The sequence below is a fragment of the Melanaphis sacchari genome, unplaced genomic scaffold (assembly GCF_002803265.2).
Source record: "Melanaphis sacchari strain LSU unplaced genomic scaffold, SCAv2.0 Contig563_pilon_pilon, whole genome shotgun sequence".
Lineage (NCBI taxonomy): Eukaryota > Metazoa > Arthropoda > Insecta > Hemiptera > Aphididae > Melanaphis > Melanaphis sacchari.
Window position 1 is genome coordinate 13,852 of NW_020271392.1, and position 25,080 is coordinate 38,931.

Sequence of the window (25,080 nt, forward strand, 5' to 3'; positions counted from 1 at the left end):
TTCACCGGTAAATAAAATAATTCAAATTTTTAATATATAAAAAAGCCTGTGTATTCACGGATTTCAAACTGTTTTAACGCCTTTATGAAATTAATTTTAAAGTTCTATATATATATATATATATATGCAGTCGTTAATGGAAATTAAGTTAGTTTTGGAGTTAGGTAAATAAACACCTTTTTAATTCACATTAGGTTAATGAGCCTTAATTATTTAATTCGATCAAAATCAAATTAACTATAACTTTGGATTAAAAAAATGCATATAAACATCAAACAGCTTGCAAATGTTTATTTTCTACGTACATTTTAAAATAAAAATTATAATAATATACACCGATAACCTGTTACTTAAAAATTTACTTTTTATCATTATTAGACAATAAATTATTATATATTAGGGGCGATTAAACTGCAGCTCTTGTCATAAACTTATATGGCTCGCATTTTATCGTAAGATACAAACTTAATACAAAAAATTAATTTCAATATGAATTTATGAATTTATGTATTTGAACTTTGAAGAAGTATAATATTTTATTAAATTTCAATTTATAGAAAAAATTTACAAAAAAAGGTGTTTTTGATATAATATTTAAATATGTATTTATTTTTATTTTTAATTATTATCATATAGATATATTTTTCGCATTTTATATATTTTATTACAATTGATATATAATTATCTTTTTTTACGATAATCATATACATACAGTAATATGAATTTTTTTATTTTGGGTCTTCTATATTTATTAATATATTGGGTGGCTCGTAACTCGTAAGTATATTCTTGCTGGCCACCTCTGTTATAGATTAAAAAACATTTTGATCAAATTAACTTAAAATTAAATAAAATTCTACAGCTTAAGGTGTAGGTAGGCACGTAAAAAGCGTTAATGCATTAAATATTACACATTATAATATGATCGTTTTTTTTTTATTTATTTTCTAGACGTATAGAAAATACGTTTTTTTTTCATCTTCCTTCTTTTTGAGATATACAATCTTCATTGATATAATACATAATATTAGTATTCTCTGTTTAAATGATACATATTACATAGTATAACTTTTAGGTAACTGTACTCAAAAAAAATAGTGAATTCTTAAACAAAGAGAATATTTATTTTATACGATTACACAAAAAATTCTACAGAGAGGTCAGTGAAATGTATACATGCGTAAAAAAAATGTTTGAAGAAATATCAGGAAGTGCAAATTTGCCCAGCTTTTTTGGAATAATTTTAGTGTTGCTGTTTTAATTTATTCTTAACACACCGCTAATCTTGTATTAATATGACCAAAGTGAGTTGAGCACCCGTTTGAATTTTTATTTTTTATTTTAATTATACTGTATCGTTCTAAAATTCACGATAATTATAATATATTTTAATGATACGAGTTTGTTATGAGTAATGAGAATAATAATTGTATGTAGTAATGATATGTTTATTGTTTCATCATAATTTTTTTTCGTATATATTCGTAAATATAATTTTGCTGTACATCGAGATTTTTAAGAGAATTAGAAGACGGCGACAGCAGCGTTATTAAAAAATTAAGAATGATAAAACCATACGGAGCTGATCTTTTAGTAGAGAAAATTGAATGCACGAACCACATTTTGCGAAATTAATCGATTCGTCTTAGGGATTTTTCTACTAAAAGGAAAAGTTCATCTGGAAATATTGTACCCGGCTTTATCAGAACGAAATTAAAAGAAAACTTATTGAGATTACGGTAAGTAAATAATTTTGATACCTATATTTTATATTTGAATATACATTATAACATTTATAACATTATAACACGAAATATATATGCTTTACTAATTTGTAAAATAGACAATAATATTTATGATATATCTATATATTGTACCTTATATGTATTTTGCATAGTTTTGCTGTTTCAGAGGCGATAATGTATAAAAAACAGATGAATATACCACACGATGAAAAAGTCAAACAATTGAAGACTGATACATTGAATGGACCTTTTCTTGAATTTGGATCTCATGACAAATGCGACGGGTATAATACTATAATAATTAATAGATATTTTGTATCATATATTGCAATTTTAATTTGTATCTAGGTATTTTTGTACGGGTAGTAAATCTAATGAGATTGATTTAGTTTTCGAATTACAAAATTGTGGTGTATGGAATGATTTGATATCAGCTGTAAATTTAGTGGCATATCATGCTAATAGTTTGATACATCATGTAAATAACAATTATGTTGAAGGTTACAATAGTATAGTTGCAAAATATGTTGGGGGTAAACGCATCAACTATTCGTTTAAAGGTAAATATTTTATTTCATGTACTTACATGAAAGCAAACATTGTGTACATTGTGTACAACAACCACAGATATATACTAATACTAGATAGCCGTCTTCGTATACACCGCCGCAAAATAATTGAAACCGACGGCCGACGCCATATGCAAAGAATACAACTCGGTAAATAAACGTTATCAATATTAGACTTTTATCAGTATAATACATATTATTTTATTATAGACATTTATTTATATCATTGTATTACTTAGTACTTACCTATATTTTATTATTTCTCACTTTTTCAGTTCTCTGTTTTATAGTATTAGACAAAACTGTTAATTAACCTATACAGTATGTATTTATACTAATCTACGTAAATTTGGGATATAACTAAATTGTAATGTTTTATGAATTATGAAATATGAAATAAGGGAACATTGTCAAAAATACTAGGATATAAATTACAGATACTACCTTATTATAATTACTTATATTATTAACAAAAATAACAATTAGTAAACAGTAGGTAATACAAATATAAGTAGGTAGGCACATACAACATTATTATAAATATATTATTAAACAAACTTAGTTGTGTATAAAAAAAGGTAGTTACATGACATTATTATTATTTAAAAAAACGACGAATTTGTACACTTAGCAAAAAAACGTAAAGTAAGTGTTCATATAATTATTGATTATAAAAAAGAATAGTTTTTGTTAATTTTTGGCGTTTACTCACAGGGTTTAATAAGTCTGATGATGAGAAATGCTGTTACATTATTTTTTAATTAGTTATTCTATAGAATACACTTATAAAAAATACATTTTATGATTTTACATGTTCTCTTTTGGTTGGGTATAGTTATAAAGAACAACATTATTAAATCATTTTATCACAAGTCATTACTCATGTACTTTAAAAATTAAGTAGTTATTTTAAGAAAACATTTTTTTTTTTATACCTATGTTTTTTAAATTATCTAAGAGCCCTTTCATATTCTTTATTGTGGCTTCTCGTCTTCTTAATTTTTGTTTTAAAAGCCGAATTTGTTTTTTGTACTTAGTTGGAGTACTAGTTGGAATTTTTGGTGACACAGGGAAACTAATTTCTGAACGCATTTTTTTTGATGGAGTAATTAGTACAGGGGAACTTGTTGCTTTTGGCATCTTAGTTTCTGTCCATGACCAAACCCATGACTTGTCTTTATTATCATCATCACTTGACGATAATAATAGTCGTTTTCTTGTTGGTGTTGTAATTAAGACATCTGACTGATGCATAGGTGATTCACTGGATATTGAAGCTGTAGATAGTATACAATTTTTTAAAATTAACTAAATATACATAAAACATGTTATTAAATGTTGATAATGATTAATGATTTACTTGATGCTACAGGTCTGCCAGGAAAAACTGATGGCACACTATTGGGCTTAAGTTTCAACTTGTAACTGCCTCCTGGACTATTAACAAAATCTGTTTTTAAAAAATGGATGTTACATATTCGGCTCGACTTCTTTGGTATAAATCCTTGACGATTTATAGCCAACATCCATTTTTCCAAACGAATTCCATCATTAATTGGAAACCTAGATATAATATTTAAATTGTATTTAGATATCTACTCTAGTTTCAAAACATAAAAAATTTTGAATTGTACATACGTAAAAAAGTGGAAATCGCTATCAGTACTTCCTCGAGATTTGCAATTTGGAACAACGCAACAAGTAGGCATTATGAAGTTGTAAAAAAAATGTATAATAGCTATAAATTATAATTTAATTTACTATTTACCAATAATAAGTAATTTATTATTCAACTAGAATACTGAACGACTGAACAGAATATCATAATATTATTGTTGTTGTTTACTAAGTGATAACGTTTGTTTACCGAGAGTATTCTTTGCATATGGCGGCGTGTTTCACTGATAACAAGAAGACTGCTATCTAGTATTAGTGTATATCTGTGACAACCATAGACATATAATAGATTATATGTCTATGGTGACAACAACAGGTATGTTATTTTTGCTAATAGCCCACATAATAAAATAATGTGTTCTCAGAATCTCCGCCCTCACCGTTCCCCACCAGTGAGATGGTGTCACTAACACTAATGATTAATTACTACGCACACACTTGTAAGCTTGCACGCGCCCTTTATATTATTGCCTATACTAAACTCCTTAGAAATGTACGTTTGCAATCCTCTTAATAGTATTTATTAATGTTATTATATACCATTATAAGTATGGCAGTCAATAAGGGTTTCATACAATTATAAATTGTTTGATCATTTGTCATTAATTTATATTTATAAATTAATTCTTCAATAGTAGGTAAGAGATGTTCAAAATATATGTTAGTATCACCTTGAAGTAAATCCAAACTTATTAAAACTGGCCCCATTATTGTTTGATATTGACACATAAAATCAATATTAGTTCTATTAAATCTGAAAAAATTATTTATAAAAAACATAAATAATTAAATATTAATAAATTAATATTATATTGTTAGAATTTATAAATTACCTAGCATTACCCAATTCATTCATTACAATTCTAAATTTGGGTTCATTATTTTTTATTAATTTATTAATCAACATCACCGCATCATACAATGAATTTCAACGTGTTTCGTTGGGCGTGATTAAATAAACGCCAAGATTTTGTTTAACTAAATCAGCTGATTTAGTTAAGCGACCTTGTTTATTCCACAAAGTGATAGATCTGGCAAGTGTTTCTAGATAGTTTTTTAAAAGCAGGATTAGACAAAGTTTTTTTAGAGTCCTGGAAATAAGTTACACAAATAAATTATTTTATTTGTACAAATCTGTAATATATAATAAAAAAAAATTAAACAAACATAATTTAATGATATTTAAGACTGGAATTTAAATAGATAATATTTAATGTCAAGCATAACTTTACTCATATCGGAGAATATTTTGTTATATTTTTATCATTTAAACTATTTAAAGTTTAAACTGACAAAAAAAAAAAAAAAAAAATGTACTTATTTAAATATGTATTTTATATCTAAAGAGTATTTTAAGACTGCTAAATAAATATTCATTATTATTATATTCAAAACCCAATCTTTTCTATAAAAATATTTTGTATTTTATTTAGCAAAATTATAAATAACAAATTCTATATTTTATAATTTAAATATTTCAGGTTAACTACTTAAAAACATTTTTAATTACCACTGTTGCAATTAAATTAATTGTATGTGTACATCATCGATGGTGTTTAAGTAAAGTATATTGCAAATCAAAATCATTGTCTTCATCATTTAGAATGTTCAAGTTTATTACATCAATTTCTTCTAAATCTTCATTTATTGAATCGTTCACTGGTAATCTAATAAAACTTTCAGCATTTTCATTACCAAATATATGACCAGATATTCTAAACAATAAAAAAAACTATAGTGGTTAAAACAGGGTTAACTAAATGGATTTTGTTAGAAACAAATGTTATGAGCAATAATTACAAATTAATAATTAATTACTCACTTAAAAAATTTTACAAAATTAGAACCATTGTCAGTAGTACAATAAGATAATTTACCTGAAATCTCAAACTGAATGTATACTGCATCCATAGCTTTGGCTAATATATCAAACGTATGTGAACCTTCTAGTCAATTCAATGCTAAAATACGAGTACTTCTTGAAAAATGTTCATTAATCCACATGACAGTTATTCCAATGTATGATCTAACAAAATATAATATTAAATTGGTATAATAATAGATAGGCATGTAACTTGTTAAATTAAATTAAACAAAACAATTTTACTTTTTAAAAATCGACCAACCGTATGCAACCATAGCAATATGGGGACATTTGGACATCTCAAATTTCATTTGTAAGGATAATTCTTGAAAATCACTCAATTTTTTTCAATAATGTAAGCCGAGAAATAATTTTTTTGTTTGGAAAACCTTCAGAAATTATTTCCTTTAAAACTGGATTTTCAATAATTCTAAATGGTACATTAGCACTCACAATAAATTGTTGCAGTAGTTGATCTAAAGTAGGTACCTGAAATTAAAATTATAAAGTACTATGATAAATAATTTGTAAGTATTAATTAATTATAAGTAATTAATAGTTAAAAATTAAAAATTATTATTTTTCACTTGATAGTAAAATATATTTGTATGTTTATGTTTGTCAAATTTCTGTTTAAATGTATAAAGAATAATATTGTATAGGTATATATTAAAATAAAAATTTGCTAAAGCTCCAATATAATAAATCAGAATTAAAAGTGGGTAGGTAATTAAATCATAACACTAAAATATCTCAACATATCATGCACGTTGTAAATCAATAACTGTACTTTTGTTTTAATGACCTAACTTGAAAGTGCAATAACTAATAACTATTTAATAGGATAAAAAAAAAAAAATAAACAATTCATATTCTTACTTTGACTAGTAAACTTTTTGTTCTTCAAACAATCTTCTAAAACTGGTTGTTTTGTCTCGTTATTTTTATCTGATTGCTTTAAAGAATTACAAGCATTATTCTTCAATGATCCATCATTAGATCTTTTTGAAATGTTTTTGTTTGCTACATTATCAATTGTTTTTAATAGATTTGGATGTTTTGTCTGAATACAATTAAATAATATAATCTTTAACTCTTAACAAATAATTTATATTTTTGTAAGTAAGAACTAAATTGTGTATTTGTGTGGTATTTAAAATTAATTTAATACACACAAGACAGATAGTGCTTACGCTTAAATGTTTTTTTAAATTACAGTTGGAACGTGAATCCACCTAACACTTTGTACCGACACAAATTAAGCACTTAACTTCCAACTTTTTATAAAAAAAATTATCCTCAATGACTCTTAATACTTTAAAATATTTTTGAAAATTTGCCCATGGTAAAATTGGTTCTCCTAAATCTGCAACCTGATCTACTTCGTTCGAAGAATTACAATAACTCATTGTATTAACCAAGCAGTTTTAATATCGAACCGTTTGCTGCTATTAATTTTACACTATCCATTGGTTTTGGCTTGATTTCCAAAGGTAAGTTATCAACATCAATTATACACATGGTAGCCCCAGTGTCTATTACAAAATTATATTGTTTATTATTAATATTGCATATTACCTCAAGTCTTAGACCTGGTTCAAATGCAGCCGGATTACATGTCGTAATATACTTATTTATTGTATTGTCATTAGTTTTTCGTTTTTCATCTATTATTTTTTAATACTCATAAATCATATTGAATACTATTATAGTTGCTAGATGTTGATATTTTATTTTCATTTTATAAATTACTTATATTATAATCGTCTATGTCAATTTTATTTTGCTTTTTGTTTTGTTTTATGTATTTTTTAAATTTTTGTGTCGGAAACGAGATCACATCATTTTTAAATTTTTTTCCAATTATTGAATCTAACAATGCTATATTACAATTTTGTGTTTCGGTAGAACTTTTTTTGTTGGCACAGAGGGAGCCTAACCGCACTCTCTCGATTTAAAAGTTTTTTTGATTAGTTTTATAAAACGAAGCTTTATTCGTATTAATTTTATTATCAAACATTTGATTATTAGATTGTTGATTTGTGACATTATTTACGTCTACATTTTTACCTGTGAGCCGTATTCAATCGATTTTGATAATTAATAAATTGTGCTCAGTTTAGGACGTTTTATAAGAAAAAATATAATTGAAAAAGTCACTATCACCACCACGCATACCTATATCTGTGTATTGTTACGCGCTGGATTTTTTTCATATGCATCTACTTAATGGATGTCGTATGATGACTGTAGTATGTAAATATAATGTCATTGTTAATAATGGTCGTATATATATGAGTATTAATATAATATACAAAATTTAAAACGATCAAGTATCAAAGATATAATATATTTCGAACCGTGGTGGTGATAATGACTATACATTACCTTTAATAAATGATTTTTTTTAAAAATATTTTTAATACAATATCTGGGCAATATTATTAGTATAGATGATTCAAAAAAAAAAAAATAGAACAATTTTAATAAATATTGCTGTGTTTAGCAATTATTTTATAAAAAAAACATTTAGTGAAATAAATTAGATTAAATAAAAATAATAATAATATAAAAATTAATTAATTATTAATTATGTAATTGTTAGAATAAATGTACTTCACAATATTTTAAATGTATAATTTAAGCTAATTTATCATTTGATGATTATTAATTATGTATAATAATGTAATATTAATAATTTGCAATAAAAACATAATATATTATGCAGATTATTTTGTATAAATACTTCACAATTTACATTTCTCAATATACCTTGGACATTGTATACATTGTCCGCAGGGCCGGCTTTAGATACGATCGACGTGTGTGACGATACAGGGGCGTCAAAATCAGGGGCACGCGCGAGAGGCGTTAAAATTAGAAAATTTTAGAAAAATTTCTTTATAATTTCAGTAAAATTCTAGCTTAGAAAAGGATGAATTACTAAAATATTGCGCTGATCTCCAAATAGCTTTGATTGATCGGTTAGAAATTGAAGCAGTTTTTCTTTGCGACGAATTAATTAGCATACAACACTTCACCAAAATCAACGATTGCAATTCACCCCTCGATGTACTTAACTAATTTAAAAAAATCAATTAGAGGATTTATACCCCTTAATATGGATTTCATTAAGAATTTTGTTTACCATACCGGTCACAGTCGCAAGTGGAGAAAGAAGTTTCTCCAAACTTAACAAAAACTTACCTTAGGTCAAATATTGCACAAGCCACATTGACATCCCTAGCTACACTGATTATTGAAAATGCTTTTGCTCAAAATTTGGACTTCTCGGAACTAATTAAAGTATTTGCAGATAAAAAAGCAAGAAAAGTAAACTTACATTAGATTTTTTTTATATTTAGTACCTCTGTAACAAAGTATTTTACTAATAATAAATTATATTTTATATTGATAATTACTATACAATAATAACAAAACTAAGAAAGTATATTTTTTTGAATTTGACTAATTTCCTTAATTTTTCCTGTTTAATGTTTAAAAAGAGTGTGAAGGGCACCGACATAATTTTTGCACTGGTCGCTGAAAAAGCTAGAGCCGGCCCTGATTGTCCGAATATTCCACTTTACCCGTAACATATTATATATACAGATAAAAATATAACATGCATGTATAGTGTATAATAAATCTTTATTATCTTACATTCGAAAATTTTTTTATTTTGACCTCTCTAAAATATTACTTATGGGCGCCCATGTAACGGCCGTACTCCCGCGCATTAACTGATACTACAAAATAATTTTTAAATTAAAATACAATTTTTTTTCGACATTTTACTACCTATGACAGAATTTTGACTGTTAATAATAAATTATACAAATGAAAGAAGAAACAAAAAGGTAATTTAATAAAAACTAATTATTTTAATGCAACAGTTATTCTTTATCTAAAATTTTTAGGTGAGGCACCGCCTCACTTGCCTTACACCAAAACCGCCACTGGTACAAAATTAAAAATTATCAAATAATTAAGATATAATATATTACGAACCGTGGCAATTAGTTTAATGGTTATATATATTAACTTACACAATACACGATATACAACAATTTAATTATTATTTCGTGATTATTTCGTATGTACGTACTGAATATCATAAAATGATAAATAATAATATTTATTTATATTATATTAATATATTTGTATTTATATTAATTATATTAATAATAATATTTTTTTCATCATTTTGTGATAATCATTAAGTACATATGAAATAATTATAAAATCATGATTTGGATTGATGAATGTACAATGATGATTGTAAATAATTTAATTGTTAATATATAATGGTTAGATATAATAATAATGTATTCGTGTATTAATATAATATACGAAATTAAAATTAATCAATTATTAAAAATATAACATAATACGTTATGATTATTGTTTTATTATTTTTTTATTTTTATTTAGCCACGCGCCTTGGGATCCCGCCTTAAGTGAGACGTTTACATCGATTGCAGGATCTAGGTCCTAGGACGTCTCGGCGCGAGACCGTTTCAGCGAAAATTATTAGTAAAAAAAATTGTAATTATAATGTAAAATTTGTATTTGATAATAAAATAAGTACCATGTTTATTTCAATTCATAAATTTAATAAATAAATAAATAAATAAATGAACCAAAATAGTTATAATTATTTATAGTCAATGTATGCGCTGTCGCGAGCTCTTGGCTAGCAGTTGGCTCGACAACTCGCACCGTATAATGGTTAAAAAAAAATACGAAGAATTTAAATTCACACAAGATTTAATAAATAGGATGACCTATACATTATAATATAAATAAAATAATAATTAAAGTATAATATTATTTATCAATCGATATTAGGTATATATACGTATAAATAAATGTACTGTACTACTGTGACTATTAAGAAGTTCCCTCGACAGCGCATATAAATCGCACGTAAATAAAAAATAATATGAAAAAAAAATATCGACCCCAGTGATAGGCTGAAAATCATAAAATTATCTGACTGGTTTACAGCCAGATCAACCATAAATTATTATCGACTATGTTCATAACAATCTCTCGTGTAATAATAATAACAATAATATTCGTACTAATAAAGAGATATCAAAATATTATTTCTATAACTCTCTGCACAGTGAAACAAACTTGTATAATTATCATAGACATAAGTTCATTGTTACGAGTATTTGGTCGAATTTATTACGCGCCGAAAAGTACCTTGACGTAGGTATCGCCGAAACGGTCTCGCGCTGAAACGGATGTCTTCGAATCGACATTTCGCCGAAACGTCCAGCGCCCAACTTTCGACGCCGAAACGTCCCATTCCCCCTACCCTGTACACTGCTCTTCGACGGTTGACGACCAGTTAGTCGTTAGTCAGGTGTCACTAGTCACTACTCCGTAGTCCGTACTCATTGCGACATTACTAATTATTGCTCTGTTGCTCACGACGGTCGCGTTTTGTTTACAGAACGCACTATAAATTTTGATTTTAATATTTTGTTTCTTTTTAAATATTTATTGAACTGAATAATACGGGTTCACTAAAGTCTATTTTTATCAGCAGTGATTATTCAATACGATCGAGATTTATTCGTTTTGGATAGGAAAACATGAGTGAAATTACTATGCCTGTTTCTCAGTTTCAAGTCCAACGTGAGTATAATTTAAAAATTAAAATCTCATAATTATTGTTTTGTTAATGTCATTGATGGTTATATTTCACTCGGTTCAAGTATAATGATATTATTTATTAATATTTTATAGATTGTTATTACGCAATAGCTTATAATGAAGGGGCTAAAACTAGAATTTTTTTTTTTTTTAACTTAAAATGTTTATTTCCACAATCTGTTACATTTAGAACCAATAAGTGTTAGTGATGTTAAGATTTTTTTATGGCTAGAATAACAGAATAAAGAAACCTTCCATTGAAGGCACTTTGACAGTTAATTAATTAAGTAATTTTTACAATATACAAGTATATACAGTTAGAATGAAATTAGGTTATATATATAAACATTATTTTTTATTTTTTTTTAAGTTAGCAGGACCTGGCACGGCGGCCCCACCGCCTTTTCAATCTTTTTTGTGGATTACCAGGAATGTTTGCTGACGCAAGGCTTTTTATTAAGGGATTTGCGTGGTTTTGTATATTAAGGTTGAATCGCTTATAGGAGGTTTTTGCTACATCTTGGACAGAAGATATGGCAAGATCATGATGTAGGGATTGGTTTGAGACATAAAAAGGTGCTTTGGTTATAACACGAAGGGTTTTTGATTGGAAGCACTGTATGCGATTTATGTTCGAAATCTTTGTAGAGAATTAAGATAGTTTTTTTTTGTATTACGAGCAGGTAAGTATAGTCGTTGCTGAGTAGTGTAGTGGCGTAGTGTTGCGAAATACAAAAAACCGAATTTGATTTCTTCAACAATTGTATTCCATTAAATCACTAAGATTGTTATATTGGCGTATATCGACTCCGCCGGCTACTCTTTATATTATTTACATATTTATTCGGCTGGCTACTGCTTATAATAATTGCATATTCATTCCGTCGGCCACCGGTCGTTTATCCTTCCATTGTAAATTTATTAAACCTAGTTCGGAAATTTTCGGAAAGTTACTATAAAAAAATAAAAAATACATCCAACCAACTTTTGACCACATTGTTCGCATTAAGATTAAATATTAATATTAATAATAATTTAAGTAATAGTTATTTTTTTCATAAAAGTTAAAAATTCTGTAATACTTTAAACAGAAATTTAATAATATTTATTGTTGATTTATTTTATCATAACAATACAAATATTTGTATAATTAAATACCTACTATAAATTTGTTATTTATTCTTAAGAGGCGCAATTAATTTTTTTAATTTCAGAGTGACGTAAACTAATAAAGTTTAGGAATCACTGCTATATATTTTAAATACATATACAATGGGGGGGGGATAAACAATGTCCGGCGGAATCAGTGTGTAAATATTATAAATAGTAGCCGACGGAATCGATAATTCCCCTGTTATAATTCAGTGGAACCCAAAAGCGCAAATCGTCTTAATTTTTTCGATAGACCAAAAGTGAAGTCATTTTGTGCTTTTGTACCTTAGTAGTGGGATAAATGCGCAAAAATAAATATTGTACTTTGTACTTGTTACACATTAAGTTTTCTTTTAAAATAATTAATTTTTCAGTTAAATTATTTATCTTAATTAACTACAGTGCGTGACAAAAAGGCGCTTGAAGAATATATTTAGTTATAATATACTATATACTACAAGTGTATACAAATTATGTTATTACCATGTTAATTATTATTAAGTATTTTAATTAATACTTTCTCATATATTTTTTTAATTGTCCTAATAGCCATAATTATCATTCCTTAATTATTATTTTACTATTTATATATATTATTATATAAATCGAACAAAAACATAAACTTGTTGATTTAAAAATTCTAGAAATAAAATAAAATAAAATGGAGATGAGCAAGCCTGGTAAATATATATATATACATATATATATATATATATATATATATATAGGTTAAGATTTAATAAGAACTATTAGAATTATTTTACTATTAATTGTATATTTTATTTATAGCTGTAAAAAATTGCTCTTTTAATTTTCTTAATATTCCATAGTAATGGTTTAAATTTTATAAAGTGGCCTACTTTATATTACAAAAATGATAATTATTATACTAATACCCATAAAGTATGACATATTATATATTATATATATATATATTATTTGCATCAGTGTGTCTATGTGAAGACATAAATGTTTTATTAATATTTATTCTTATTTTTATGGCCTCAATCGCCTCCAGCTGCAACACCAAAACCGATGGGTCCTAAAAGTACATTTATTTACTGTAGTTCATGCAACAAAAAAAATCATACAGTTGTTTTAAAGAAACATAAAGCTATTGCTTGGTTGAGTTGTTTACTGTTATGTTTGGGTGGGTAAGTAATAAAACAACACTTTTGATTTTCATTGTTATAAGTTATAATAATTTGGTCTAAGGAAAATATTTTCGTTTATACAGTGTAATCACGGTTTCAGATAACACCCAATATTTTGGCTGGATGGTCATTTTGTTTTAAAGTATATTACAATAGTTATTTAAGTGACCTGTTGTGGCGCGGTGGTTGGCCTCGGCCACTACAATGTGTTTTGAAGTCAAGCATCGGCCGGCATCACTAATCTGGGATGGGTGAGACCACCAGGGTTCTTAAGCTGCGTACATACTTGTAACATTTGCGCGTAACGTAACGTAGACGCACTATTCGTAACTCGACCTAGCAACATCTATTGACGCGACTCGAATTTTCCGACAACTATTGGAACGCGATGTAACTTCGTTGCGCATCAACTTTTGTTACTCGAGGGTTTTACGCCTTTATACGTCCATACGTCTATTGCTGTTACACGTCTACGTTACGTTACGTGCAAATGTTGCAAGTTTGTACGCAGTTTTTGGTGACGAATCTATGGCCCAAACAGATACACGCAGAGACGTTCCAACCCTAAAAAACAAACCCGGCACAAAAAATCTACTGTTCCTATCCACAGCTAATAGCCTTAGTTGCCGGGTTTTTAAAATAAGATTAATAAAAAAATTATTTAAGTTAAATAATTATATTATGAAACATATTTTATTTTAGCAATGTAATATTTATGAGCACCATAAAATAGTTATGTTAATGATGTTTGCATTTATAAATAAAAAATTAATGAAAAATTAATAAAAAAAATTAATATATAATATATGTATTGAAAGAAAAAAAAACATAATATTCTGTAGAATCAAACTTTGAGATTCAAAATTTAATTAGTAAATACAAACATTTTTGCATCATTTATCAAATACTTAACGTTTCATCCTAAGGGCTAAGATTATTTGATCTATATAGAAACTTAATAGCATTTTATATTCTACTCAGCTTCCAACTACAATATTATAGTTTCATTAATCGCAACAATCAGAAACAATGTTTAATAATTAAATATTAATCCACAAATTTTATAAAAAAAAACAATCTATATTAATTAATTCATAAACACGCATTACTAAAAAATGAATACTCAAACAGTTTTTTTTAAGAACTTGATTATAAGTTACGCGCATAGTCTTGCGTAGATTTGTGAGTCCTGACTCACAGAATTCAATCTGACCCCTCCCCCTCCGTACAGTCACACAAGAAAAAAAATTTACCATGCTCATGGGCAATAAGTTCATTTTTATTTTTGTAAATATCTATGATTTTGATTTATTTTGTTATCAATTTCCGCCTTACTACTTTCTTAGGTTCAAAGTACCTACCCATCTACGTATAAAAAAAGCTCAGGTGGGGTTAAAGCCCAATCAGCCTTAATCGTGTGCACGTCTATGGTTACACACATTTAGTAAACAATTACAAAATAATTGCAAAAACTGATGACAAAATATTTAAAAAAATAAACAGTTGTGAATACTGACTAAAAACTTAATATTGGAGTTGATACATTGCAGCCACTATAAGAAATAAATAAATATTATATATATAAATAGTAGTCTTACTCATAGGCGAAACTAAACATTTTTATTAGGTCAGGCCAAATAAAATATATATAAAAAAATATGTGCCCAAATAATTATTAAAATATATAATATACATTATAAAAATTTTCAGCCAGTATTAGGTCATGCCATAGCCTGACTGGCCTGACCCGTAGTTTCGCCTATGGTCTTACTTATATACTTATGTTGTATCATAGTAGCTCTTTGTGGTTGCCAAATAAATAATATATTTTTTACTTCTATTTAATGATCAATTATTGTAGTTAATTTGCACTTAAGTATTTCTTAGATTTCCAACAACTCATTTCAACACAAGGTCATCTAGTCAAAATATTAAGTGGTTACTTAAAACCATTGTGATCACATTGTAAACATGTATTGTTTTATAATTATTTAATATTTTTACAAAATTAATTTTTTTTTTTTACTAATAAATAGTGTTTAATTTTATGTATGTAAAATTATATTATTTTTTTTTAGATGTATTTGTGGATGCTGTTTAATACCTTTCCACATGGACTCTTGCTCAAATATCGAACATATGTGCCCAGAATGTAAAGCTTTTTTGGGACAATACAGACCATAAACTAAAATACAACAATACTATTTAAATCAGAAATAGTTTACTTTTATTATTATTATTAGTAATACGACCTTACGCCTTAAAAAAATGCTTTAATATCAATAAAATGCACTAAAAACATTAAAAATGTTATTAATTTCGATAAAAACAAAATTTTGAACAGTTTTGTGTATGTATAATATTATTAAAACTTAAAACTTATAAAAAATTCATCATTATGAAAAATTTATCTTATCAAAAAAATATTTAAATATATTCAATAAAAAAATTTTTTTTGTCTTCTCGCATATCTTTTTTTTTAGTCTGAAAAATGTTTAATGTCAATTAATAATTATTAGTTATAGAGTTTAAATGTATTTTTATTTTTTTTTTTTTTTACCTAATTTATAATCTTTGTTACACTAAACAATAACATGCTGCTTAATATTTTCAAATAAAAATCTTCTACGGTTATCTGTGAGTGTCGTTTTGTATACTAGTATACTGAAAAACTTCGATCAACGTCACAAGAAGTCATTGGGGTAAACTTCATAGATGCCATATCATCAGCAGTTAGTTCTTCAGAAATGTCGTCTCGAGTTGTTGTATTTCTTTCCAAAATATTTGAAATATTTTCATTGCTATATATTCTTTATTTTTTTCAATTACTAACCTAACGCAGCTATGATGGCCCCAGCCGTAGTAGATAAGATCAAACTATCTCATCCCTCATCGGCGTTAGAACAGGTTGCGGATGACAACATCAAAAGCCCGTCGGAACCGGACGTGGCAAAGTCCGATGTCTCCAGTCCGCCTGCTAGAAGATGTATATCAATGCCTAACATTAAGATAACCTTTACGACCGAAGTAATTGAAAAAGAGTCCATCTCGGTGGACATTTTGGAAGACGTTCCAACTGGCACACCAAAGGAAGAGATTGAGTCTGTCGTATATACTCGTAAAGCTAAAAATGTCGCCGTTCCTTATGGAAACAAACTAAAAAAATTTTTCGCTGTTTATTATGCTGCGCATAACGCAGTTCGTTACCTATTGTTTACTGCGTTAAAATTTAAGGTATAATATTTAATATTGTTTGGTTATATTAGATAGCTAGTAGCTATTAAAAATTGTGTTTAACATATATCAACCTTTTTGTTGTGTTATTTTATCGGCTATTAGTTCGTTCTATTTTTTATTATAAAATATGACAAGAATGTAGTAAGTTAAATCTCCTTAAAAGTCTTTCGTGTTTAATAGGTACGTATGTGTATCACAATCATTTCAAACATCTACGATCTACCGATCGCAATGATTTAGTCACTTATCTCCAATAAGTTAACGACAAGCTTTTCAAAAAAACATTTTTATTTGAAATTAAAAATGTATGTTGTGGTTTCAAAAAGTAAAAAGCTTTATCAGAGGGAAGGCGTGAGTTAAAAATGTTAGTTAAAATTTTTCCTGTAATGATGTTTCGAGTTTTTACTATAGCTACTTTAAGAAAAACTTAGGGAAAACATAGTGTAGTATTTTTAATCCTTAGTTATAAACACAAAAAAATTTTATGATTTTTCAACTTCAAAATTATTTACAAATTTTCGCGTTTTCGATAGAATTCGTAAATATTTGAACTATAAACGTTTATAAAAAAAAAATTGTGACTAACGATTTTTAATTTTTTTTAGCTACAATAAGAACAACTCATAAGGAACCTTGTATTACATTTTTAAAATTTTTTGGTCATCCAACAATTTTTATCGACACTTCAAAAAAAAAATTCTCATAAAAATCGATAATTTCAGTGGTCTATAAATAACTCAAAAAAAGTAAAAATTTTTTGAAAATTAAACTGTATATAGATAACGCTAACATAAACATTTGGTGAAAATTTCAAGTATTTACAGTGATTAGTTTTTGAATTACAACGATATAAAAAAATCGATTTGGTCGAAAACTGGTTTTGCGTAAAAATTCCCGTTTTTCCCTCATTTTTTTTTTGTTTTTCTCGATTTTTTTGAAAACTGTTGGAAAATGTTTACTTTTTACCTCTATAATGCACCAAGGATATTCACTTTGTCATCGGAAACTATCCCCGAAGTTTGAAATTGAAGCATTATTTCGACTACTTATGCTGTATACAGACACACACAAAAAAAAAAAAAAAAACACACACATTGTAAAATGAATACATTCATCACTTCGTTGGGTTATTTAAAGTATAACACATCATTGTTGTTTAACTAATGAAGGCACCCGACTACAACAAAATTTAATGTTAATTTATTAATACTTAGAATAATCATGAATTAATTTTTCTGTTAAGTTTATTATATATAGGTAGTTTTATCTATTCCAAATTTTTTCATTTATTTTTTTTTTATATGTATTTTACCGAAGTCGGGTTTTTTTTTCGTAACGTCATATGTATGTCGTTATAATCGATATGATTTTAATTTGTCACACGGTACTCAATATAGATAAGGTTCTCATACAACCTAGTACCTATGTACGTTAATTTTCCAAGGTAAAAACCAATGGAACTTTTATTTTTATTTAATAAGAATATATAGTATTCATTACTCGTACTATACTGACTATAGGCTATACAATATATTCGTACTATCATTTACGTCTATTACATCTAATTAGTTATTACTCGTATAATATATATATATATGATTTCATTTTTAAAATAACACTAAATAATAATGAACACGAAATTAAACATATTTTTTCGTATACCTACGTGTTTTTCATATCAATAAATAATACATACCTTTTTTTATTTATAAAATAGCAATAAATAACTGATAGAAAATATATTTAAATTTTTAAAATAATACAAAATGTTTTTTTTATTATTTGCCTGGCATGAAATAGGCATTTATTTAAATGACTAGGCAGATAGTGAAATTGCATAAACATTAAATTCTTTGACTATATGCCTAGGCATTTAATAAAATGCCTGATTTTACCATATGCCTACAACATATGCAATAGGTAGTTCATCATCTAATTGCTTTCTTTTTTTCGAGTAATAATCGAAGCATATCTTTGTGAGCTATGGGTTCGAATTAAGTTCGAAGTTCTTTTTCTAAAACAGCCTATTTATTAAAATTTTGATTTTCAATGTTTTCATAAAAAGTTAGTGTTGGGCCCTCTAAAAAATGCAGGTAAATATTGCAATTTTTCTTGTTCAGTCCAACTATTAATAGAAGCTGCTCTTTGATATTTTTTTTAAAATGCATCTATGCTCTCAGATAAAGATCCAGAAAAAGTGCCAGGTTTGAAATAGGGTTTTTTACTATTCATTTTATTTGTTTTGGTTTGATTATTTAAGTTTTGACAATTGTCTTTTATTGTTACAAAATCGTTTGAGCAAGATTCTCCGTTTAAATATTTTAATAATCTGTTTTTAAGTTCTACAACTGTTCCCGCACTATTTAAATTTCTTTTATTTAACTCTGAAATTAATTGTGGTTTTTTTAAATTTGTTTATTTCATCTGATAGTGAAATAAAAATTGGTTCTTCTATTTCATTCTCTTGATCACTATTATTTTGTGACATTGGCAAAAATTTTATCTATTCATTTATTTATTTATTTTATTAATATTTTATTATCATTTTTTTGTATCGGGGATTTTTAATCGTGGTAAGAGCCACTAGGTGAGCGTCACTTTGTAATAATATGAAAAGGACTTAAATATATATATATATATATTATTATGATGTGTTACTTTTTCTTCTTTCTGACAATGTTTTCTCTATGGGTGTCTTGAAGGTAACTGGTATGCATTAAAAAATTACAACACTTATTTTATTTGACTTAACTCATTAACTTTATTATAAAACTTTTAATACGTGAATATATATTTTAATTTTTACTATTAACAATCTTCAATGTTTATGTCTTCTTGTACATACGATCTGCGTAGTCTTTTACTCTCGCTTGTGATGGTTTATACAAAGAGACAATAAGGACACTGAGTGTGACTGGCGGTGACCGGCCTTTTTATAATTAATATCCTACGTGTGTGTGTATTTTATCTATTGTTTTTATGATCCGACCATAGGTCATTTTATTATATTGTAATTAAATATTTAATTTTTGTCTTACATGATTATATTAATAAATGACTTGTAGCTAAAGGTCATAATTATTTACTTTATTATATAAATATTTAATTATTATTGCTTGGAAGCACATCATTACATATTGTTACTTATTTTGAATTCCAACAAAAAACAAAAATCGGTTGGGAAGAAATAATTATTTTACAAGTGAATATCCTATAGTAAAAAATTGAATTTCTAACGTTCTTGAAAAATAATTTGACTTTTCAGTTAATTTTTTTATTATCATTTGTAAAAAATCTTATGATAAACTTTTGTTAATTTTCAAATGAGTTTTGTCGAAAACTGTTTTTTGGATTTTTCCCACAATTGTCAATTGATTGTTTGTTTTTCCCTATTATTTTGAAAAATACTGAGAACCTAATGCACATATTAATGCCACTAAAATTAACTTATTTTTGTTTAATTCATGATAAGCTAAACATTTTAAATAAAAATATTATGTAATCTAAGTTATTATTGACACAACATTCACATGGAAATAAAGTAAGGAAAGTCTTCGTAAAAAGTCTAGTCTAAAATAATTATTATACAAACATTACAAACTACTGACATGTATTTATAACATAGGTTTATTCTAATATTTTATATTAAATTTATTATTAATAAAAGGTAGAAAGTATTACGAAAATAGTGGGGTTTTTATTTTGACCACCAAAATATAGCAACGGTTTCTAATTTCATGGATTATACTTTTTTTTAATATATCTCTCTTTGACCCAAAAAATATACCACAATTAAACTATTCTTAAACTAAATATGGCCGTATAATATACGTTGAATGTCCGTAAAATGTTTATTGGGTCGTGCTTCAAACAGTTATACAATCAATACATCCCTTGCTCATAATTTGAAATGCATTATAATATATGTTAGGGTGACTTAGTGTAAATTGAAAATAATCTATTTATTTTCTATTAAATCGTAGTATTGGAACAACTATAGTCTATAATTATAAACTTAGATGTATTTCGTAGTAATACAACTGGACATAATACGTATTACACTATTACGTATAATAATATTAATAATAATTATAAAATAATAGGCATAAACTTTGGTGATTAAATAGTGTAATTTCAGATTTGGAACATTTTTCGTCGCAATTGCGCTATGTTGTTATCCCCTCTGTAACGGATATGTTGTATTTTTTTCTTTTATGGTTTATTGATAAGATGATATCATTTCACGCGCCAATAGCATAGAATTGTGTGCCATGCTCAGTGGGGTAATGTAATAAAAACATTTTGTACATCGCACCAATAGTGATTATTATCTTTTAATATTCTTGTCTATGTTTTTAACGTTTGAATGTAATATTTTTATTCTGTGGTGATGGGTAGTAAACGTGATTTTTATTTGTAAATAATATCTAGTTTTTATTGATAATTTTGATTATTGATGTTCAACTGTTATTATTTTGGCGTTTATGTAATATTTCTAATCGTGATTACACACGTTTACAGAAATTGACTAATAATATATTTAGTAAGTATTCCGAGTAGTAGGTGCCTAATACTTCGAATATGCTGATGTATCAGTTTGAAGCTGTACACTTCAAATTTTAGAATGTATTTTTAATATTGCTTAAAAATGATGGATCCCAATAATTTGCCACACCATGTGTATTTGCACAAAGACCATAAGTACAAATTGAAACTTGGTTTTCATGCAGCTCCTAGCAATCCAAAAGTGTTTTCAAAAGCTATTAGAGATGAACTTAATAATTTAAAGTTTACATACTGTTCTGAGTAAGTTGAAAGTTTATACTGTTACATGTTACTTTTAATTTTTGTATTAATTGCATGCAGTTAATTTTTAATTATTATATGTGTTAATATTTTCAGTTTAAATGGACTGATTATGGGATTTGGTAAAATAAGTTCGAATGAACTTATTCCAGCTGATATCCGACATTGTATCACTGTAGTTGTCAACGTTGATGTATTTATATTCAGACCTCCAGTTGGATCTATAATTGAAGGTTAGTCTTCGACATTATCAGTTTTGATTTAGGCTATTTAGGCAGTGGGCTAGCTTTTCAATATGATATTTACGTAAGTACTTATACATTTAAATGAATTCAATAATTGAAGTCTGTGTCTCCCCATTTGTTGATTTTAATGTAAACTATTTATTACTTATTAGTAAAGAGCAGATTTTTAGGTTCTTAAAAGCTTAAAATATGATGCTAATATGTTCTAAAAAAACCCTTAAATATTCTCTAAATATTCCTTAAACTTGTAAATATACAGATAATATGATTTGTTTTTTTCTCCAAAATAATTTAATAAAAACAATAAATAACTTGTGTACCTTTCCTTTTTGGTAACATATAAAATATTTAATTATAAAAAATACAAAACAGTACATAGGTATATGAATATAATGAAATATATTATATAAAAACAAAATAGTTTAATAAAAACAATACATAACTTGCATGGTCTTTAGTAACAGTTAAGTTATTTAACTATAAAACATAAATCAGTTCATACTTAGTTACCTTTATAAATATAATGAAATATTTATAAAAAACAAATAAAATTAATAAAAACAAAATTAATTCATACTTAGTTACCTACTAAACTATATCACCATCAGTTAGTAATACTGTATCATTTGTTTTATTATATGGCTCTATGCACTGTTTATGTAAATATTTTAAACTTTTATTAATTTTTGGTATTTAAAAAAATAAAAATGAATATTACAAATTTAACTAAATCATCAGACATAAAAGTTAAAATAATAAACAATATAAAAGTAAAAATAGATTTATTATTAGAAATTATTATTATCACATTATTATAAGATCGTAAGTACAATCATAGATTAAGAGTAACAGAATGATCACCATTACCAATTTGATTACAAACAAGTAGATAATTGGATGATTTTTAATTTTTATCATTCTTATATAAAATAATTTTTTTTCCTAGAAAAAATTGTTGCTGGAAAATATCACAAATCGATAAATTAATAATGTATAATATGATTTTTTATGAACAATAATAGAATATATTCTAAAATATGAAAAATAGGCTAAATATTTTATTAAGTCCAAAATATGCTTTAATATGCTAAATAAATTTTTTCCTATGAACTCTGTGATGGATAAGTCGTCCATATTTTTCACTCTCATAAAGCTGCATAAAACCAATAAAAATATGTAAAAACCTAAAAATCCGCTCTCTACTTATTAGTTATAAATTAAAAATAATACATATATATATAATATATCTTATATAGTAAAAGTATTTTGTTTTTGTTAGTAGTAATTAATAAGTTCACTTTAATTACATAATTTAACTAAAGAAATATAACTTATACATTTTGACCACTCCTTAAATGGGTTTCTAAGTACTAAAGTTTTGATTTTGTGCCATTTATCATATCTCAACTCAAATGGTTTTTAATATCATCGCTAAATTAAAAATACTTAATTGTAATTATAAATTATAAAGAAGATTAGCAAATGAAGAATAGTTTATTTTCTAATTTCTTAAATTATGCATTGTTATAATTATATAAAACCTATACTTAAATTTATTCTACAATAAAATTCTGAAATTTTTATTTTTTATTATTTTTTTTTTGTTATAGAGTGTATAAACTGACCCACTTTATTAATCATTTTATACTACCTAAAAAATATGCATTATGTTTTTTTATGGAAAGTCAACAACTTAAATTATTTCAAGTTATTTAGCAAAACATATTTAGTTAGGTTTATGCATAAACAACATTTATATAACTAATTTTATTAATGTCAAAACTTATTTATTGTCATACAAAATTTAAATAAAGAAATTAAAAGTATATAGACTACCACAACTAAAATTAATAATGTATTAATTCCCTAAATATTTTATTTAAAATATATATATATGGTATTTTATTATTTGGTTTAATACCATCATTTAGTTTAAATCAGGTATGCCCAACCCGCGGCCCACAAAGGTGTTCCAACTGGCCCGTGATCGTTTTATAAAAATTAGAAATTTGTATAGGTGTAAAAAAAAAAATTATTATTTACAAAAAAATGTATTTTATTAAGTTTTTAAGAATATAAAATATTTTACAATTTTGAATTTTTACATTAAAAAAATGCATTGGATTTTAGAATATTAATAAAAAAAATTAGTGAGAAATTTGGGCTTGTTTTTCTTTAACCAATCTTTCAATGTTCGAAGTGAAATCTGTAACGCCAATTCTTAATAAGAAGTGTAAGTACAATAGATATACCTATGACTAGTCTATATTTTATCGAAATGAACAAAAAAAAAATAACTCATGAAGCATATACGGCAGTACAAATATACATTTTGAATGTGGCACGCCAGTTGAAAAAGGTTGGGCATGCCTGGTATAAATGAACAGTGGTCATATATAATTTTGAATTTTAAAATTGTTTGAGTTAATTAATTTTGATATAAATTTATCACTTGTATAGTCTATTTTGTGTTTATTTTTAATCACGTGTCTGATTTCTTTGTTTTTTAGCTGTAGTTAACCAAACAAGTGATAATCATGTCAGTTGTTTAGTGCATAATTTGTTCAACGTTTCTATAGTACGACCTGAAAATGAACCGTATCACCAGTGGTCAGGATCTAAAATTAAAAAGGACAACAAAATTGATGTTAAAGTTATATCTTTTGATCTCACAAAAAAAACTTCCTCATATTACAGGAGTAATAATTAAAAAGTAATTTTAAACCTAATTATGTTATAATATAACAATAAATATTAATTAATTATACTATTTGTGTATTTATTTTGTTTTAAATTACAGAAAGGATGACTGTTATAACCCTACGGACATAGAAGATAGTTCTTCTTCAAAATATTCACCCTCAAAAACTGTTGTAAGTGATTTAACTAAATCTTTTAATAAGAATACATCAAGTCCTTCAAAATCTTCATCAAGTGATTCTGAATCATCAACTGGAATGA

General features: G+C 26.0%; 3 protein-coding genes, 1 long non-coding RNA gene and 1 pseudogene across 4 annotated transcripts; 2 read left to right on the plus strand and 3 right to left on the minus strand.

Moving 5' to 3' along the window:
• Window positions 1-3,002: 3,002 nt before the first annotated feature.
• On the minus strand, window positions 3,003-4,118 carry LOC112599880 (THAP domain-containing protein 4-like). The gene is made up of 3 exons (XM_025346956.1): window positions 3,953-4,118; window positions 3,675-3,877; window positions 3,003-3,591 (listed from the first exon to the last, which is right to left on the minus strand). Exons 1-3 carry the CDS (start codon window positions 4,021-4,023, stop codon window positions 3,224-3,226), a joined length of 642 nt encoding a protein of 213 aa, XP_025202741.1. The 5' UTR covers window positions 4,024-4,118; the 3' UTR covers window positions 3,003-3,223.
• A 405-nt stretch (window positions 4,119-4,523) lies between these two features.
• LOC112599879 lies at window positions 4,524-5,227 on the minus strand (annotated as a pseudogene).
• Window positions 5,228-5,517: 290 nt separating this feature from the next.
• LOC112599881 lies at window positions 5,518-6,338 on the minus strand. Its single transcript, XR_003114974.1, has 3 exons — window positions 6,099-6,338; window positions 5,869-6,017; window positions 5,518-5,706 (listed from the first exon to the last, which is right to left on the minus strand). It is a non-coding gene; the product is annotated as an uncharacterized LOC112599881 (long non-coding RNA).
• A 4,926-nt stretch (window positions 6,339-11,264) lies between these two features.
• LOC112599884 (lipopolysaccharide-induced tumor necrosis factor-alpha factor homolog) lies at window positions 11,265-16,085 on the plus strand. The gene is made up of 3 exons (XM_025346958.1): window positions 11,265-11,507; window positions 13,696-13,831; window positions 15,910-16,085. Exons 1-3 carry the CDS (start codon window positions 11,465-11,467, stop codon window positions 16,013-16,015), a joined length of 285 nt encoding a protein of 94 aa, XP_025202743.1. The 5' UTR covers window positions 11,265-11,464; the 3' UTR covers window positions 16,016-16,085.
• A 5,404-nt stretch (window positions 16,086-21,489) lies between these two features.
• LOC112599882 (DNA-directed RNA polymerase I subunit RPA43-like) lies at window positions 21,490-25,074 on the plus strand. The gene is made up of 4 exons (XM_025346957.1): window positions 21,490-21,874; window positions 21,971-22,107; window positions 24,630-24,832; window positions 24,920-25,074. Exons 1-3 carry the CDS (start codon window positions 21,717-21,719, stop codon window positions 24,827-24,829), a joined length of 495 nt encoding a protein of 164 aa, XP_025202742.1. The 5' UTR covers window positions 21,490-21,716; the 3' UTR covers window positions 24,830-24,832; window positions 24,920-25,074.
• Window positions 25,075-25,080: the final 6 nt, after the last annotated feature.